Genomic DNA, 20,691 nt, shown 5'->3' on the forward strand with positions numbered 1-20,691 from the left:
AGCTAAACTGACCGTGTGCAGTTGAGAATGGGTCAGCTTCAACATCAGCTGTGTCGACTGCTTTTGCTGACATGTGTTGGAGTACTCCTGCAGACAGGTAAGATCATTTCTAAAACACTAAACATAGCTTTGGTGAAGTATGTTTAAATTTGTGGCATTTAGTTTTTAATTTTAAATTTTTATTGAAAGCTATTTACACTTGTGACGAAATACAATCCAATAACTGGGGGCCGTGGTGGGACTTGAATTTTAACTTTTCAGTTTACTAAACATTATTGCTTGGGTCAATTTAATGTTTTTGGAAAAATGTGAGAAAACCCTTTATACTTCTTCTTAGTCAGCACTGGCTTTACCTAGCAACCAATAATACTATTTGGGGACCTTATGTTACGCAAGTGAAGCCTACAGGTACTTAAATGTTTGCCTTGAATCTTTTGAGACCTTCTGGATTAGTCGATGATTGCACTTCTGTACATATTGTCTAATATTGTTTGGTAGAGTTCTAGTAGTGCTTATTAAGACCTTTTAACCTGCTGGATAGGTTGTATGTAACTGTTCTCTTTTAGGAGGGTAATTAATCAGTAATTAAGTCTGGGGTGTCTAGTCTGATTAAACTTGATTATCACTTAAACTTGATTAACTGAGTAAATAAGGTGTGATAACTTTTTATAGGGCCAGTTGGAGTTGGATATATATTTTTTTTATTCAGTAAATGAACTGCCTTTTTAAAAATGATACCTTGCATTTTTGTCTTTGTTTTATATTAGGTTTTATTTAAAGATCTGCAATCATTACATGTAACAAATATGCAAAACTGAAGAAATCACCTAAGTAAATACACAGTGGGATTACAGTGCAATTTTTGTACTTTTGCGTTTAAGAAGTCATTCTATGACACATCCCAGTAATCCCAGAAGAGGAAGTTTTTATTTTGGAATCTACATGCAAAAGTTATGTCTAGTATATATTACAAATCAAGGGTAGCGAGTATTCATTGAGGAAACATTTTATAAAAGTGTCTATAATATCTCATAACCAGGGGGTTGAATATAGCAACATGGTGTAGCAGGTTCTGTGGGTAATATAAGGTAATATAATTTGTGTCCTTCCCACAAGAGTTTTCTCTGGATACTTTGGTTTAATCCCATTTCCCAAAACATGCACAAAATGCACTGGCTCTTAAATTGCCCCTAAGATATGAGTGATAGATGGCCATGTGGTAGATTGGTCTAGGATGTATTTTTGCATTTTATGTGTAAATATGTGTTGCACATATACATAAACTGCAATTCACCAGTATAGATCTGCAACAATGGGTGTTTAAGCATAAGTTTCATTAAAAAAAGTCATGAAACAATCTTCCTTTTCTCTACAGATATTTGTGTGGGTGAGCACCTGGTGCACATTCAGGAAGGTCCACTGTACCGTGTGAAGGGATTTCCATTGTCCATCTCTTGTAATGTTAGCGGCCTGATTGGTTTTACGTCTCAGGAGTTTACATTTTCTGTCTACAAAGCGACGAATCCAACAACTGAAATCAATATTATCAGCTCTAATAAACCAGATTATTCTTATGCAGTGTATTCAAAGAGAGTTAGAGAAGGAAGCATTGTGATTGAAAAGCTGTCAGGGATATCAGTTCTTTTTCACATTAAATCGCTGGAGGATGATGATGCTGGAACATATGAATGCTATACCCCAAACCAGTATTCGACCTATTTGGGAACCTACAGCGCACAAACAACATTGAACGGTAAATTGTTTCTTGTTTCTTTATCTTATCCAAGTAACAAAGTCCTAAATAATTTGAAACTTACATATTTACTTAATGTTTACACATGTTGATGTTGATTATTTCATTTTAATGCCTACCAAAGTGTGATTGATTTCTTTATTGCCGTTGTGTCCAACAGTAATACAGGACACTCTGAAGGCGTCCTTCTCTGGGCCTGCATCTCATACTCTTACAGAGGGTGAATCTCTTCAGCTAGAATGCCAAGTCTCTTCTCAGACCTTCCAACACACTCACCTTTCTGTCAGCTGGTATTTGGATGGCACTACTGGGACTCAACTCCTCATCGCTTTGGATCGGGATCTAACTTTGAGGCCAGGGACAGAGTTTGAAAATCGTTATCGTGCTGGGCTCGTCACTCTAGAGAAGATAGAAGACACTACATACAGACTCAGGATGAGTCAGTTGCAGCAGTCAGACAGTGGATTGATCTACTGCCAGGCTGCAGAGTGGATACAAGACCCAGATCGCTCCTGGATTCCGATTAGCTACAAGAACACCACAGGCTCCAGTGTAGAGGTCAAGGCTCAAGGTACCATAGACATTTATGTACATTTTTTAGCATAATAACTTGTTATTGTGCTTGCTGTCTTATTTTGTTCACCACATTAATGGGATTAACCCAGCTCAAAGCAACTAGATTTAAAAGGGGGCTTTAGAGTTAATTATTTATTATTATATTCGTTTATATTTATTTATTATATTCAGGGAAGACTATAAAAATGATAGTCATGTCTAGCTATAAAAGGGTGCCACCTGTTGCTTTATCATGTGTATTAGTTAGTGACTGGGATATAATTGTACAATAAATAAGAATCACTAGTTGTACTGGCATGGATCCAGAGTTAAAAAGGTAGGGCTGTGGCAGCTCAGCAGTTACTGTACTGAACTATTGGTCTGGGTAAAGCCCTACCATTGCCAAGTTGCCACTGTTGGGCACCTAAGCAAGGCACTTAATTCTAAATTACTTGCATTATATTCAATCACAATGTATCAATGGATTAAAGTGTCTGCACAATATCATAAATGTAATTGCCACAAACTATCTGGTATCTAATAGTTGGTAGAACTGTGCAGTTAGTGAGTCCCAGACTTTCCAAAGGTTTAATAAACACACAAGTCAATTCCTGATTAGCATGTAGAAAAGTGATATATTGTTGTCACAAGTGGCATAAATGTAAATCTGGGAATAAACTCTTAGTGCTTGTGTTACCGGTATTCCTGGACAGAGAGCTAGGGTCAAAACAGGGTCAGTTTCTCTAATCTTGCTGCCAAAAGTTATGTTTGACCACTATGTTGGGGTAGTTTCTATTAGGAAGCTAAAGGTGTATTTTAAGACCAAACAATTTTACACCAAAGTAGTAACTGCATTTCTTTAATGATAATGTGTCTGTTTTTTGTGTCAGAAATTGCTCCCAAAATGGGTGATTTTATCACTCAAATCAAGCCTCTGAATGTGGAGCTTCAGGAAGGAGACATGATGCAGATCCACTGTAGCATTGAGACTAAGGATCTTCCACAACATTTTTTTTCTTTGGCATGGCTGAAAGACAAAGCAGAAGTGGCCCAAATTGGTCCAACAGGTGCACTGACCGTAGCTAACAACTACATGCAAAGAGAGAAAGAGGGTGAGATGAGGGCTGTGAAGAAAAGTGATAAAGCCTATGTTCTCACCATCCAGTCAGTGCGGTCTGAAGACCAGGGTGTGTATCAGTGCAAAGCTTCACAAGAGGAGAGGACAGAAATGGGAACATTCAACAGAGGACAAAGCCAGTTATCACCTGAGGAGAAGGTCCAGATCAGAGTCAAAGGTCAGGAAAAATACTATTACATCAATTAAAACAGTTTATGAAGTATTTTATTATATTATATAAATTGATAAAATTCTATCAACAAATATGTTAAAACCCCCATTTAACCACTTCTAGTGCATTAAATCGACATTCACAGATAGCAGAATGTGTTGTTCTGCGGAACTTAATGAATTGTCACTGTTGCAGTTTTATAGCTAGTCAGTTCATCATTTCCGCCCACAATTCTAAGATTTACCACATTCATAGTCAAGCACTTAAAGGACCGGTGTAAAACTCCCTGGCATTGAATTCTGAAGCGATATATAAATCTGAGTTTGGCAAATGCCAGAACACAACCTGTCTGTAGTTAAATGGATAATGAGCAACTTTAATGATACAACATATACTAACATTCTAGACCAGTGATTCTCAACTGTTTTTTCCTTAAACATCCCCCCTGTGGGGCGCCCAGGTGGCGCAGCGGGATATTCCGCTAGCACACCAGCACCGAGTTTCTGAACTCCTCGGTTAGAAACTCGGTGTTGCCACCGGTCGGCTGGCCACCATCTGGCGGGTATCATTGGCAGTGCCTGCAGCAGATACTAATTGGCTACCATATCTGCAGGGTGGGGGCCGGACTATGTGTGGGTGGGTGGGACTTCATACGCTGTGTAAGGACCCTAATTGGCGGAAGAGACGCCTGTGCAGAATGCATGGGCGAGAAGAGGAGGGCTGTGCATGTGTCAGAAGAGGCACGTACAGTGATGTGCTCTCCTTGGATGCAATCTGGTATCTCTCAGCAGCGGAAGACAAAAAATAGAGTACGCTAAATCGGGAGAAAAATGGGGAGAAAATGCATAATAATAATATTTAAAAAAAAACCATCCCTCCTGTGTTCAGAAAGAAATTCTGGGACCCCCTTAACATGGGTTATGATGTTGTTGTTATTGTGCTTTTAGCATGGGTGACAAAAGGTATTGTGATCTGCATCAACAACTGAATTGGAATCACTTTCGTGGCGCGCAAATCAAATGTGTCCATTCTCAAAGACCCAGTGTAGTCTATAGGGAGTTTAAAATAAGTCTATGTGACATCACAAGAAATCTCCCATATTCCAACAGCCTATTAATTTTACTGTCCCATCACGTGTAACTCTTCTCAATTAAATCCAACAGAATCTCCCCTCTAGGCTCACTAAGTCCCCCTGGTAAAGAACCGCTGTTCTAGACCCTTTATGATTTTAGCAGTATGATGCCTCTGCAATCCATTTTTAATGGACCTTACAAAGAATTGACTGGCTTCCACAGAGATATAACCTCAACAACCCTAACGCAATCCAACTCTGAAATGAAATGAAAGACTGAGACCCTGAACCTACTAATGTTGTGTCTGAAAGAAAGGCCCGTGTTTGAAATATAGTGGAGCTTTAATAGGCTGTTATAGCTACAGAAGGCTGATCAAATCCATATTAGTTGCCATGGTTTCAGAATAAGATGTCTAGCAATCTCACATGGATGTGATGTTCTGGTGTCCACATGTATTTGGCTGTGTAATATATCACAATTAATAATGCCTAGAACTGTAAATATACCAACCAACATGTAATTATTTTGTATTTTGATGAATAAGAGAGTGGTTTGGCCGTGTTGATGGAGAAGCAGCTGGGTCAAGTGACTGAAGGAGAAACTTTCCAGATCAGCTGCAATGTGTCCGGAGCCAATGGTCTGCTGTCTGTATCATGGCAACACAAAAAAACTACCAGCACCTCTTTCAGCGATGTCATCACACTGAGTCAGGTGGGGTTGATGGGAGCTGCAGGGGCCCAGTACCAGGGCAGAGACATTCGTACATTTCGCCCCACTGCCTCCACTTTTATTTTGGAAATAAGTGCAGCGGTCGTGTCTGACAGTGGTGAATATATGTGCACTGTGACTGATTGGGATAAACAGAGTATTGGCAAGAAAGTCAGTCTTTCACAAAGAGGCCAACTATCTGTGAGATCTATTGGTAAGCCTGTTCGTTGGTTAATATGTTAAGCTTAATTTGTTTTTATAATTATGTAAGAAAAGGTTTCCTAGAGTTTTTATGAAAATGTTTAACTGTTTAATTAGTGTTATGCTAATGTGACATTAAAAAATATTAAATAGATCAAAGAGAACAAATAATGAATTTATAAAACTATAATTAATTCATTGTCTGTTTTACCCCTGCTTTGTGGGCAGGATTGCAGGGGTCCGATTTACAGGACGAAAGGCAGGAAACACCCCAGACAGGTCGCCAGTCCATTACAGGGAGGACACACCCACACGTTTTAGTAGCTCAAATTGGGCTGACTAAATGTCTTTGGACTGTGGGAGGAAACCGGAGCACCCGGAGGAAACCCACGCAGACATAGAGGGAATATGCAAGCTCCACACAGAAAGGACCCTGGCCACCCGAATTAAACCCTTTCTCACTGTGAGGTGACATTTCAATCTATTGCACACTGTTTGTTGAGGTTCAATATTTTTTAGACTGAATTATTTAGACCCAATTTATAAAAATGGTTTAAAACAAAGGCAGTTTAAAGCATTAAGAGATAAGTCATAACTATGCTGGGTTGAATACAAAAGTAGCAAAATGTTGTCAATAATTAAAAGTCCTGTAGTGAAGCTGATGTTGTTTTTAAGATTTTAAGTTTTATCTACCTTTTTTTTACCTTCATTTTTACCAGTTGTAGAATTCCTTGTCGGAGCCAAAAACAAAATTGCTGAATGATGAAAACATTGGTGAATTTTGCTCAATATTTTTTTGAAACCTAAAACTGGTCCTGGCATCATATAAGTATTACCATGAATAATAGAATTTGTGTATGCACGATTTACTGTCGGATTTGACAATACACAACTTATGCCTAGTTCACACTACACAGTTTTTGCCCTGATTGTGTGTGAACTGCTCAACAACTCGACTGAAGATAAATATCTAGCATTCTAGATATCTGGATATGAGTCGGCCGACTGGCAACGAGTGCAGTGTCGAACAGCCAATGTGAATGCGAGATATGGGGTGAGGGGAAACGCATGGGAGGAGTGTAAAAACATGGGACAGGGGCACACACTCAAGTTTTACAGTATTTCTGACCCTATTGTTCTCTACAAAACGTAACACCAACGTTGCATTGCAAAAATATGTATTAACCTCCAACTCACTATAACACAATCCCTGCTGGCCACGTAGCCCATTTATTTTTTCTCTTTGCTTTTATGCTGCACATCAGCGCACAAACTTTGATCGCTCGCTACTTGTTGACGTGCATTTTTGAAAGTGGTATCATTAAACCCCTCGTCACTTCTCGCGTTTGTTTTCATGACAAAACGTAGTTTGGGAGACCAGAGAAGCTCGCCTGTGATTACATTTGGTGATAGATCGTGTAGTGTGAAACCCCCTATCGCCGATCAGTCGTGTAGTGTGAAAGCCACACCGACTTGAAAGACTCCCGATTACAAACGATCCAGTCATGTAGTGTGAACTGTACAGGGACCTGACGACTTGGAAAGTCGTGTAGTGTAAACTTGGCTTTAATAGCCTATTATCATAAGCCAAGGCGACTAAATCAGTTTTAAGCTTTTAAAAATTATGTAATTATCTAACACCTAACAGTACCTTTATCTTTGCTAAAAAAATGCCATGTTGTCAGTTATGCTTTAATCCTTGACTTTTTTTTTTTTACCTTTTTAGATTCTCTTGTGAATGTGGTCCTGAGAAGTCGTGACACGAACATAACAGAGAATTCAGTAATAAAACTGTTTTGCAGTGTAAATGCACCTAAAGTTCCTTTAACTGTGACATGGAAGTTCCAACCGCTCAATTCAACTGCTAAAAAAGACATTTTATCTATGCGCCACACTGGAGACATATCATATGGAAAAGAGCAACAGGACTATCAGCTAGAAACTACGGTGAGCAAAAAAGGCACAAATTATGTTCTCAAGGTGTTGAGGGCTAGCAGGTTGGACCAGGGGCAATATTATTGCCAGGCCGACGCATATACACTGAACGTTCAGAAAGCCACTAAACTTTCCAATCCAGTGGCCGTCATCGTACACAAGCCTGGTATGAAATCAAATTAATTAATCAAAATATTTTTTTGCCACACAGCAAAAGAGCTTGCACTAAAAAAATCCTAATTTATTTCTGTACCTCTTTTCCTATTTATTCAGTCAGCAAATTGTCTCTCTCAACCACCGCAAAGTCTCATTTGAAAGTAACAGCCAACACGAATGCAAAACTTGACTGCATCATCGCCTCACCAGTCTCTAACAGCTCCCAGTTTAAGGTAACCTGGATGTATGGTACCCAGACTTTGCTGAGAATGGAGCCGGAAGGAATGGTCGTCCTGGGTCCTGAAAATTCACAAGAAGAAAGAATTCACCTTAGAAGGACTGATGGACTGAACTTCCAACTGATGATTCAACAGGTGAAGTCTACAGACGGTGGCACCTACCAATGTACAGTACAGGAGTGGATTCAAGATCCTGACGGCATTTTGTATGATCTAAACACAAAGTCTATCACTATGGAACTACAAATCATTGAAAATGGTATGTAATCCAGTTATGATAACTGTGACACCATGTTTTTGCAATGTATAAAGTATGCATGAAATAATACCTGTATATTAATGTGTTCACATTTTATTACCACCTTTTCAGCTAGTGATTTTCGCATGAAAAAGGCTAATGTTCAGCTGGATGTCACAGAAGGAAAACAGCTGGATTTGGTCTGCTCACTGGAACCTGGTCCTTTGGATCCCACATTTCGTTACTCTCTGACCTGGTTCTTTGAACAACATGAAAATCAGTCCAAGTTCAATCTTTTGTCCTACAGCCATGATGGGCGTCTGCAGTTTCTTAGTCAGGATTTAGAACTTCAACCTAGACTTAAATTCTCTAGACCTACAGTCGACGCCTTTCATCTGTCCATCCTGAATTCCATGCAATCTGACAGCGGACGCTACTATTGCCAGGTAGATCGGTATACGGCGGATTGCAAGGGCAAATTGGAAAGCAGAGGAAGTGACATCTCAGGTTTTACCAATGTCAATGTACACTTGATAGGTATGTTTTTTTTTATTTAATACAAGTATTACAACTATACGTAAATGTAAATATTATAAATGTCGGTATTATAAGCAAGACTTCCATCTTTTCTTTTTCAGAGAGTAAATTACAGATCCGTAAATTGAGTGGCATGGTGAATGTTAGTGATAATAATGCTGGCTTCACGGTGGAGTGCGATATCGTCTCTCACTCCAGTAATAAATCTGTATTTGAAGTGAGTTGGTTAAAGAGGCAGAAAGATGAGCGACCCGTGCCTATTTTCACTGTGAATCAGACTGGTACTCTACACAGTCCAATATCTAGTAGACCTCTGTTGTATAACCGGCCCAGTACCAACCTCTTTAAACTCACTGTGCCTGACGTTGATCCATCTGATAATGGTCTGTACCAGTGTCAGGTTGTGGAACGGCTTCTCACAGCCAGTAACAAGTGGAGAGTGGTGGCTAGAAACACATCAGGAGAACTTTCTATCTACGTCCATGCTGAAGGTAATCCAAACAAAAGACACACTAACATTTTGGTATAATCTATAGTTTTTTATGAGATCTGTTTATCATGCAATGTCTTCTTTCTTGTTTTAGATGGTAAAGCTGGACCCTCTTCTGTAGTTATACTGGGCAGCCTTAGTTTCCTGATTGTTTTGTTACTTGTGGTCATCATAATGCTGACGGTAAAAGTTTTTAAAACAAAGTCTGTTAAAAAAAAAGGAAATGACATGTTGTGGGCTGAGAACAACCCTCTTAAACAACTTCCTGAGAAAGCAGATGACAGTTCTTAGTAAGTACCAGCCTGATTCTTGAAAACCTTAAATTTAGTTTTAACAGTGAGCAACTCTTTTGCTGATTCTATCTGTATATCCTATATAGACAGTCTAAGACAGATGTCCTAGCCTATATATACATTATATTTTTATTGATGCATTAACAAAAAAAACTCACTGTTAAAGTACCATTAACAACCAATTATAATTAAAAATATAATATTATATAATCTGAAAATTACAAAACATGATGTTTACATATACTACACCTTTTTGTCCTGGGCAGGGTTGCAGTGGGTCCGGTTCATTCAGGAATTCAATCCATCCCAGCCAATCATGTCTGTGTTGTTTTGTTTGTTTATTAGTATTTTAACGTCATGTTTTACACTTTGGTTACATTCATGACAGGAACGGTAGTTATTCATTACACAAGGTTCATCAGTTCACAAGTTTATATCAAGCACAGTCTTGGACAATTTAGTATCTTCAATTCACCTCACTTGCATGTCTTTGGACTGTGGGAGGAAACCGGAGCACCCGGAGTAAACCCACACAGACACGGGGAGAACATGCAAACTCTACACAGAAAGGACCCGGACCGCCCCACCTGGGGTTCGAACCCAGGACCTTCTTGCTGTGAGGCGACAGTGCTACCCACTAAGGTAGTTCAGAAACAGTTAAACCATTTTATTTAACAAAGTATTTGTTAAATAACTAAACTTTTTGAAAGCACATTTATTTTAAGTTGTATCTTGGTTCTATTAGCTATCTGTCATAGTATGGGGTGCGTCAGTGCCCACGGCATGGTTGACTTTTATATGCCTGAATGGAGGCATATATTAGGATTTTAAAGAAACATATACTGCCATCAGGGTGGCCTCATTCCTTGGGAAGTCTTTGGTTATTTAAGCTAGACAATTCCAAGCTTCATTCAACAGTGTGCCTTCATAGTGCATGTGCTTGACTGGCCTGCCTGCCATCCAGATTTGTCCCCTGTTTAAAATGTATGGTGCATCATAAAGAAAAGAATTAAACAAACTCTGTGGGGGCTAAAGCATGGATTCAAGTTAAAGCAAATTGTGTAGGTTGTTTGTAGAATACATAAAAAAATAAAAAATCTATATCCCCAATAAATGCATTTTTTATTTTAGGTATTAGGTGGGTATTCAGGTTTTCGTCCACCTTCTGAAAACATACCAGAAGTGAATTGGCTGATCTAAACTGCCACTAAATGAACAAGTAAGTAAATGAAAGGCTGATGGCATGTTCCCACATAGGGCCCTGTTTTTTCATGTGGTGCAAATGAATGAATGAAAGTCAGAACATAATGTTACACAAGCGTTATCCTGTCAATTTGAGAATGGTAAAATGTCTTGTGTGTTTACTTGCAAATTGCAAAGGTATTTCAGTACAAGCCCACCCAATCAACTTCTCATAAATATTTACACTTATGATGTATTTGTGGACGTTGTAGTGATGGTTTGTAGATTTATTATATCTGCCTGTGCAGTGTTTCCTTGGCTACTGTTTGCCACATCACCAAAAAGCATAATGGATACACCCCATGTTTTACAGTAATGCTTTTCCATGAACTACCACCATTTTTTGAAACACCTTTTAAATTTATAGCAGCCTATGAATCTACAGACTTGTTTCCAACACGCGTTAGATTTATTAGATTTATTTTCTCAGTGTGATCATAGTCAATCTCCCTATCCTTTTTGTGCCTGTGAGTCAAGTGAAAAGAAACGTCATTTGTAAAGAGGCTTCTGGACGGGTGTACATTATTTTATTTTTATATTTTAAAGTCATTTAGTGTAAATGAAGTGACTTGGTATTTGCAGAATGAATGTCATTTATTGTGTTAACTTATTTTTTACTTTTTTAAATTCACCCAAATGTCATTAGGCTAAGTTAAAAACCTCTGTGTTTCTTAGTCACTGTAGGGAGGAAGTTAAGATTATCTGTAATTTGTGCAATGCTTGCAGTTTGAGACAAGTGCTTTTGTAACTTTGTATTTTCTGTTCACGCAATGCAAGTGCCTAGACTGAGTTCCTAGACTGAGAGCTTTTGTTTCTTTGTGCATCCTCTGTAAGGTCGTGCATGAGCAATTTGTACAAATTTGCCTCCTCTTAATTTTGTAAAAGAAAATAAAATAAGGACGAGTAACTGGATACAAATTAGTACTGTTGTTGTTTCTGCTGTTGCTGATATTCACATTTGCTGGGGCACCCCAATTCTGAGTCAGAATTGTCTCTAACACACCTTAAATTTAAATTATTTGACATGAAAAATAACAAAATGTTACTTTAGTTCTATCTGGCGTACACAACACTCTGCTGTATGAAGATTCTGGGTTATGACATAGATGAAATGTACTGATTGAGGAAATCCATCGTTGTAAAATATTCACTGTCAACCACAAAAAAAAATCCCCATACAAACCACCGGTCTAGCATTTACACTCGCTCTCTCACACTCTCGATTGTGTACTTGCTCTTAATTCAATTCAATTTAATATTATATTAAATATATATATATATATATATTTATATATTTATATATATTTATGGTGGTGGTGTGGTAGTGTGTGTTGTGCTGGTATGAGTGGATCAGACACAGAGTTTTTAAATACTGTGTCCACTCACTGTCTACTCTATTACACACAGCTACCTATTTGGTCCACCTTGTAGATGTAAAGTCAGAGATGATCGCTCATCTATCTGCTGCTGTTTGAGTTGGTCATCTTCTAGACCTTCATCAGAGGTCACATGACGCTGCCCACAGGGCGCTGTTGACTGGATGTTTTTGGTTGGTGGACTATTCTCAGTCCAGCAGCGACAGTGATGTGTTCAAAAACTCCATCAGCAATGCTGTGTCTGATCCACTCATACCAGCACAACACACACTAACACACCACCACCATGTCAGTGTCACTGCAGTGCTGAGAATGATCCACCACCCAAATAATACCTGCTCTGTAGTGTTTTTGGGAGAGTCCTGACCATTGAAGAACAGCACTGAAGGGGGCTAACAAAGTATGCAGAGAAACAGATGGACTACAGTAATTGTAGAACTACAAAAGTGCTTCTATATGGTAAGTGGAGCTGACAAAATGGACAGTGTGTAGAAACAAGAAGGTGGTTTTAATGTTATGGCTGATTGGTGTATATACAGTATATATCCATCAGGACTCTATGCTGCCATAGTGCTGCTCTTCTGTTCTCCCAAGACGATAATTAGTTTCTGTGTTGGTGAGAGTGTATATAAACATTCGGATAAACGGATAAATGTTCCAAAATAGTTTAAAATTTGATTTTCTGTCTTTGACTGTACCTTGGGGACAGAGGCTCAGTCTCTGTAGGGTTGTTGTACTGCGCACACACACTCTTCCCTCTGTAGTAAGCCAGGATTTCTTATAGTGGCCCTGTCTTGATGGCCAGCTTGTGTACACTGAGTCTGTATTATGTCAGTGTGGTTCTGTGTTTTATATTAGTCTCTGTAATCAGGTGCTATACACAATACACATCTGCATTAGAGCCAAAGAACACAGAATTTTACTGGCTAATGGAGTTTTCTTTGTCTGTGTGTATGTTTGGTGTGGGTCTGTGATCTCTCTTTTGCTGTCTCACTGTCTTGCTCTTTCTTTCTGCTTAAAAGCAAAGCAGATGAAGTATTAATGGATGTTGGGAAGCTCTAGTGGCAGAGACTTTGATGAAACACTGCAGGCTTTTAGGGGAGGATATTTTACAAACGTCCAGTACCTAAAATGACTGGGGACTGTGGCATGGGGCAACAGCAACAAACATACATGTTGCTCATGTTTCAGAGGTGGTAAAAGGGTGATCCTTCTGCCAAAAAGTAGAGACTGTGGAACAATCCTCTGTGTTTGAGGAATGTGCTTTGCTAAACCCCATGTTTGAACTTTTACATGAACTGCTTAAAACTGGGGGTACATTTTACTATTGATGTGTTCTTTTTGTGACGTTGTTACGATTTTATAACTGGTATGAACTGTTTTACTGGTATACTGTTTGTTGAAATTTCTCTTTGTTCAAGCCAAGTTGGCAATTTGGCTTAAAAGATGATGAAAGGAGATCTTACTGACACTAAATCAATGTTTATACATCAACATTTTTCATGTCTGAGGGTAAAATCTAAATATTTTAGGCTGGTAAATGACCTAATAATCTTTGAAGATGTTTGAAAATTGATGAAGCACTGAATTCTGATGATTAAAGGCAATTCTGATGAAATTTCCTTTCAAGAAACTAGGACTGGTTTGGGGTAGATGGTGTTTGAAGGTTTAATATTTATTGCCCTGTGAATATTTTTTAAACTGATGCCATAATGCATCTCATCCTTACTCTTTTCACTTTCTCACGTATACACACACTTCCTCTGACAATTTCTGTCTCAGTCTGTCACACGCGCGCACACACACACGTACACACACGCAGATAATAACTTTACATGACCTTGTAACTGTTAGCAAGCATTAATTGACTACAATGTGAAACAATGACATTTATCTTACTTTGTGATTTACTTACAGCAGGATAAAGGAAGAACCAAAACCACAATGCTAATCTCACCTTTTTGATAAGTGCTTGATGCAGTAAACAGGCTCATGTGTGTATGTACACCGATATGCCATAACATTAAAACCACCTCTTTGTTTCTACACTCACTGTCCATTTTATCAGCTCCACTTACCATATAGAAGCACTTTGTAGTTCTACAATTACTGACTGTAGTACATCTGTTTCTCTACATACCTTGTTGCTGCTCTTGGCTGAATATTTTGGTTGGTGGACTATTCTCAGTCCAGCAGTGACAGTGAGGTGTTTATAAACTCCAGCAGCGCTCATACCAGCACAACACACACTAACACACCACCACCATGTCAGTGCCACTGCAGTGCTGAGAATGATCTACCACCCAAATAATACTTGCTCTGTAGTGGTCCTGGGAGAGTCCTGACCATTGAAGAACAGCATGAAAGGGGGATAACAAAGCATGCAGAGAAACAGATGGACTACAGTCAGTAAATGTAGAACTACAATGTGCTTCTATATGGTAAGTGGAGCTGATAACATGGACAGTGAGTGTAAAAACAAGGAGGTGGTTTTAATGTTATGTCTAATAGTTGTATGTAACCATGTGACAAGAACTCTGATGTAAAGCATTTGTATTTAATCACTAGTAAAAACTTAATTTTGTTCATGTAGTATGTATAATTTCAACATGGAAGAGCACATGAAGCATATCAAAATTGCAAATAAGGTTCATAACAGGCCTACACTATTGTAGCATTTATTATTTTACTCTTCTGTGTGTAAAAACTCAGCATTGCAAAAGATGTATTTTGAGGGTACCACTCCAGCATCATCAAATATGGTTTTGCAGTGTATTTAATACCAAACATAATACCAACTATAACAGAAAGCATAAATATAAATTACAGTAGGTAACAGATTTAGACTGGCGACTGAATTACTACAGATTTGTTTATTCAGAGAAGGTAAGGGCCATGTGTTTAGAGACAATGCGGTCTGCCTTTACGTTGAATTTTTTTTTTGTAACACAGCGTCATCTAGTGGTTAAAGTAATTATTGCTTCTGGCTGATCATGTCTATCACAAAGTTTAACTTTGAAACGTGTTTTTCTACAAACTATTAAAATCTATTATAAATCTGATGGTATTTATTATTTATTTATTAGGATTTTAACGTCATGTTTTACACTTTGGTTACATTCATAACAGAAATGGTAGTTACTCGTTACACAAGATTCATCAGTTCACAAGTTTGATGTCAAACACAGTCATGGACAATGTAGTATATCCAATTCACCTCTCTGGCATGTCTTTGGATTGTGGGAGGAAACTGGAGCTCCCTGAGGAAACCCACGCAGACACAGGGAGAACATGCAAACTCCACACAGAAAGGAGCGAACCCTGGACCTTCTTGCTGTGAGGCGACAGTGCTACCCACTGAGCCACCGTGCCGCCCTGATGGCATTGATTGTTTCTTTTTTTATTACTGTAGATCATCCTGTTTTATGTCATAGTTTAGAACAAGCTATTTTGTTTGTTTATTCGGATTTTAACGTCAAATTTTACACTTTGCTTACATTCATGACAGAAGGGCGGCACGGTGGCTAAATGTGTAGCACTGTCACCTCACAGCAAGAAGGTCCTGGGTTCGATCCCCAGGCGGGGCAGTCTGGGTCCTTTCTGTGTGGAGTTTGCATGTTCTCCCCGTGTCTGCGTGGGTTTCCTCTGGGAGCTCCGGTTTCCTGTTACAGTCCAAAGATATGCAAGTGAGGTAAATTGGAGATACTAAATTGTCCATGACTGTGTTTGATATAACCTTGAGAACTGAAGAACCTTGTGTAATGAGTAACTACCGTTCCTGTCATGATTGTAACCAAAGTGTAAAATATGACGTTAAAATCCTCATAAACAAACAAACAAATCATGACAGAAACGGTAGTTACTCGTTACACAAGATTCATCAGTTCATCAAGGTCATATCAAACACAGTCTTGGACAATTTTGTATCTCCAGTTCACCTCACTGCATGTCTTTGGACTGTGGGAGGAAACCGGAGCACCCGGAAGAAACCCACACGGACACGGGGAGAACATGCAAACTTCACACAGAAAGGACCCAGACTGCCCCACCTGGGGATCGAACCCAGGACCTTAATGCTGTGAGGCGACAGTGCTACCCACTTAGCCACCGTGCCGCCCGAACAAGCTATTTCAAAATGAAGTTTTCCTAACCATTTAGATTTTGTTTACGAATTAAACATGGCAGTTGTGTTTTTATTCTATTGTTAGCTACCATTAATTTTCATGCTTGTAAAGGATTTTAATGACTCTTGTGCTTTTTCTGTAATTAAATGAGTGGATGACATATTTCTACCAAAAGGGTCAACAATGTTCGTTGTCTGTTTTAACACTGCCTAATCCTGGTCAGGGTTGTGGCGAGTCTGATTTTATTGTGTAAAAGGCAGAACGTGGACAGGTCACCAGTCTATCACAGGGCAGACACACACACACACACACACACACACACACACAATTACAGCAGTTTCTAATAGCACCAAATGACTGGAAGAAACTGGAGCACCTGGAGAAAACCCACACCTAAACCACACTGACAGGGAGAACATGCAAACTCCACACAGAAAGGACCATGGCTGTCTGGCCGGAAAAACAAACCTTCTTGCTGTGAGAAGGCCGCCCTATAAACAAATATGTTTTTAAGACAAAAGAAATTGAAAGGGAATAGTATTTATTAAAGGCTTTTATTAGTTAAATAAAGATTCAAGAGAATAAACAAATCATTGATTCTTTTTATTGCATTTTAGAAAATGTGCCAACTTTTCTGAAAACAGTGTTTGTACTATATCACAGTGCTAAAGCAAAATAATACCGTTAATTTAGAATTCAAAATCAGTAAATCAGGGTTTTAGTGTTCTCATCAAACACTAAAGAAAATAGACTCTCTATAAGCTGCAGAAAGAAAAGCATTTACCTCTGTGAAACAAAATATGTGTATATAAATATACTGGATAGAAAAGAATACATAAGTAAGTAGTTTAAGAGGATCTTGACTGCTAATAATCATATTGGTGGGTTGTTTTTGACACTTAAGACAACATTAGTATTAACGACTTATGTCAGAAAACTTAAAGTGCACTGGACAGAAGTGAATATCATCCATGATACATATTTATCCACATGATGCAGCCAATAATTAGGGTCAGCACTGTCGCCTTACAGCAAGAAAGTCCTGAGTTCGATCCCCAGGTGGAGCAACCTGGGTGGAGATCTCATGTGCATGTTCTCCTCGTGTCTGCGTGGGTTTCCTCTGAGAGCTCCGGTTTCCTCCCACAGCCCAAAGACATGCAAGTGAGGTGAATTGGAGATACAAAATTGTCCATGACTGTGTTTGACATTAAATACTCGAACTAATAAATCTTGTTTAACGAGTAAGATACAGATTCTCTATCTATCTATCTATCTATCTATCTATCTATCTATCTATCTATCTATCTATCTATCTATCTATCTATCTATCTATCTATCTATCTATCTATCTATCTATCTATCTATCTATCTATCTATCTATCTATCTATCTATCTATCTATCTATCTATCTATCTAATTACCTGTCCTGTAATGACGTAACCAAAGTGTGTAAACATGACGTTAAAATCCTAATAAATAAATAAAAATTAGGCTCAGAATAAGGTACAATTAATTGTGAAACTTTAATGAACTCCAGTCTTAAACTTGTAACAGCATAGATTTGATCTAGTAATATAATTTAATAAATCTGCATTTATGGTCTGCCAGTATTCGCCAAGCTTGTTGTGTTGCTTTAAATCCTAACTCAAGAATTAATGCTGCAATTGCCTCTATGTATAGTGGACATTTTTCAGCCTACTTTTACGAGCGAGCTGCGAAAGTGGGTGGCATCTAAAGGGAACACGGAGTGTGTGAATTCTGTGTGCCTTGCTGCTTGGCACGTTACACTGCTATCTGACAAGTGCTTCTTGAAAGTGTCAAAGATAGCAGAGAGCGTGATGGGAGAGATGGCCTGGCGTATGTGTACGAGGTGCAAAGGGCTGTATCTTAGGTGTGTGGTCCATGGTAGAAGAAAGTGTAGGGTACTAAAAGTCTTTCTCAGATGGAATATAGGAGAATGGCAGGTTTCTTCCTCTCAGGTGGAGGCTATATTTTGACAGATGCACAGCAGGAGAAGGCACCTACACATGGTGTGAACCTCATTATTTCTGTGTGTACATGAGGAACAGTTTTTACACTTCTCACTTCTCTGGTGGAGAATTCTGTTATATCAGTGTTGGCTCATGTGTGTGTTTTCTTTTGAAGCTTTGTCTGTAACCTTTGATTAATGGTTATCACTGTTCTAGCACATCTTCAAACAGCTGTGTGTAGAGCTTAGAATCCACTCTGTAACTAACATCAGTATAACAATCGATTATTATTATCAGCATCAAGAACATTAATGAAATTAAATGAAATTTCACAGCTAGCAATGTTTCTAGTGACCCTACCAACACCTTAACAAATGTTTTTTGTCTAACAATGTGACTAGTTACACTAAAGAGATGTTTTACAATGTGTTGCATTCCTTTGTGCCATTTTTAACTGTGTAAATATAGTGCAGGGGTAATGAAAATAGCTTCAGTAAGACAGATTTTTAGGTTTTGTTTTTTAGAACATACATCTGTTTGTAGTGCCTTATTGAGTGTGTTTTTTGGCAACTAGCCAAGATTCTAGCTTTTCCCTAAAAGTGCTTTTTGCTCTAGACAAGCTTGTTGCCCCACAACCATGTCAGTAGAAAAGCTCCTGTAAAACCAGTGCGTGTTGGAATTGCTCTTCATATAGTGGACTAATATTTTAACTGGCTATTCAACTTGATGCTTATGGATTCAAGCGTAATTGCATGTAAGGGTGGAGCGGTGGCTTGGTAGGTAGCACTGTCGTCTCACAGCGAGAAGAGCCTGGGTTCGAGTCGCAAGTGGAGCAGTCCGGGTCCTTCCTGTGTGGATTTTGCATGTTTACCCCAGAGCTTCGGTTTCCTCCCACAGTCCAAAAACAAAATTGCCCCAAAGGTATTTGACGTTGAACTTGAACTGATGAATCATGTGTAACCTGTAATTACCTGTCCTGTCATAAAAGTGTAAAACACGACATTAAAATCCTAATAAATACGTGGACTACTTACTGGACCTATTATTTATTATCCTTTATTATCATTTGCACCTGCACTTTACATAAAACTTTCTACCTCACACATATCTGCATAATTATACACCTATGTATAGTTACTTATTTTACACATTATTATTATACATATCTAGTATTAGTATACCCATTCCTATGCTTATGCATATTATCATCATTGTTATTATTATTACTATTATTATGTATGAATTAAGATGTTTATAGACCTAATACCATATGTGTAAATAGCTAAAGTTTGAATTATTGTACTAACCATAGATATGTTTAGATGTGTTTTTTGCACAATGCTCTTATTTGCACTTCTGGTAGATGCTAACTGCATTGCCTTGTAACTGCACTGAGCAATGACAATAAAGTTGAATCTATCTCTTAATCAAGTGTATAGTGATGAAATATACAGTATAAACTTAGAATCGAATAGAATGCCTTTATTTGTCCTGCATGCATATACAAGTGTACAGGACAATGAAATTCTTTCTTTGCATATCCAAGCTTGTTTGGAAGCTGGGGTCAGAGCCCCTGTAGCTGAGAGGGTTAAGGGTCTTGCTCAAGGGCCCAACAGTGGCTGCATGGCAGAGCTGGGATTAAAACTCTCAACCTTTCAGTTGATCGCCCAAAGCCCTACCCACTAGGGTACCACTGTCTAGCCTAAACCTTTTGATTCTTAGATTAAGTTCTTGTAAGATATATATGGTTACATTACAAACTTTGTAGAACAGCTTGTGGGTCGCTTTTAATGTGAAATAGGTTAAACTCGTGATGTTGCTGTCGTTTCACATGAAACATTGCTGTTCCTTTTATTTGACATTTGTTTTTAAGATCTGTCATTGTGGAGTTAGTGTTGTCTTACATAGTAGTGTTTAGTGGAAAACAACATTACCACCATGCATTCAGAAAACTGCTACTTTCATAAATACCATTACAGGTATGTGATCAAAACAGACTCATATACTTAACCATGTAGCACAGTACTGTGCAATGAATCAGTGCAGTTGAAGTACATTCTTTGAGCACTGTTTATGTATGTGTATGTACAGTAGAATGTACATTTATTTCACAAATAACAATGTTATCTACATTTTATTAAATGTTTTATGTTAGGAGGTATTCAAGTCCCTGATATATGTTACATAAGATCAACAGAGACAGAAAGTGTTGACAGATGGCTTGCTCTTTCAGCATGTGAATGTCTTCTCATATCCAGTGAACACAATTCATCTTCTGCACCTGTGCCTTGTGTTCTGGAGGTATAATTTCACAAAAGAATTTTAAGTACATCTCGGACAATTAAATGTTTCATTTAACAGATTAGCTGTGCTGTGTGCTTTGTATGTGCTGATGTTTGCTCAGAGTAACTAAAGAATCACAGTCTCATTAAAAATAATCTCTTAGGTGAAGGCTATAAGGCTGACAAATCACCTCAGCTTTTCTCCTTTTCACTTCACCCACTCCTTTTCA

General features: G+C 38.4%; 1 protein-coding gene across 1 annotated transcript; it reads left to right on the forward strand.

Annotated features, from left to right (window-relative positions):
* Positions 1-24: 24 nt before the first annotated feature.
* LOC134324752 (immunoglobulin superfamily member 2) lies at positions 25-9,465 on the forward strand. The gene is made up of 10 exons (XM_063006688.1): positions 25-97; positions 1,376-1,753; positions 1,914-2,324; positions 3,199-3,603; positions 5,215-5,592; positions 7,306-7,680; positions 7,788-8,168; positions 8,280-8,684; positions 8,786-9,175; positions 9,269-9,465. The coding sequence occupies exons 1-10, from the start codon at positions 28-30 to the stop codon at positions 9,463-9,465; spliced, it is 3,390 nt and encodes a 1,129-aa protein (XP_062862758.1). The 5' UTR covers positions 25-27.
* Positions 9,466-20,691: the final 11,226 nt, after the last annotated feature.

Source organism: Trichomycterus rosablanca, chromosome 12 (genome assembly GCF_030014385.1).
Source record: "Trichomycterus rosablanca isolate fTriRos1 chromosome 12, fTriRos1.hap1, whole genome shotgun sequence".
Taxonomy (NCBI): Eukaryota; Metazoa; Chordata; class Actinopteri; order Siluriformes; family Trichomycteridae; genus Trichomycterus; species Trichomycterus rosablanca.

What these genes read in the sequence shown, in the direction of transcription:
- LOC134324752 (XM_063006688.1), top strand. Translation starts at nt 28, where the DNA reads ATGGGTCAGCTTCAACATCAGCTGTGTCGACTGCTTTTGCTGACATGT. An exon ending in GGTCCAGATCAGAGTCAAAG is followed by an intron (nt 3,604 to 5,214) that starts GTCAGGAAAAAT and finishes TTGATGAATAAG; the next exon opens with AGAGTGGTTTGGCCGTGTTG. An exon ending in TATCTACGTCCATGCTGAAG is followed by an intron (nt 9,176 to 9,268) that starts GTAATCCAAACA and finishes TTCTTGTTTTAG; the next exon opens with ATGGTAAAGCTGGACCCTCT.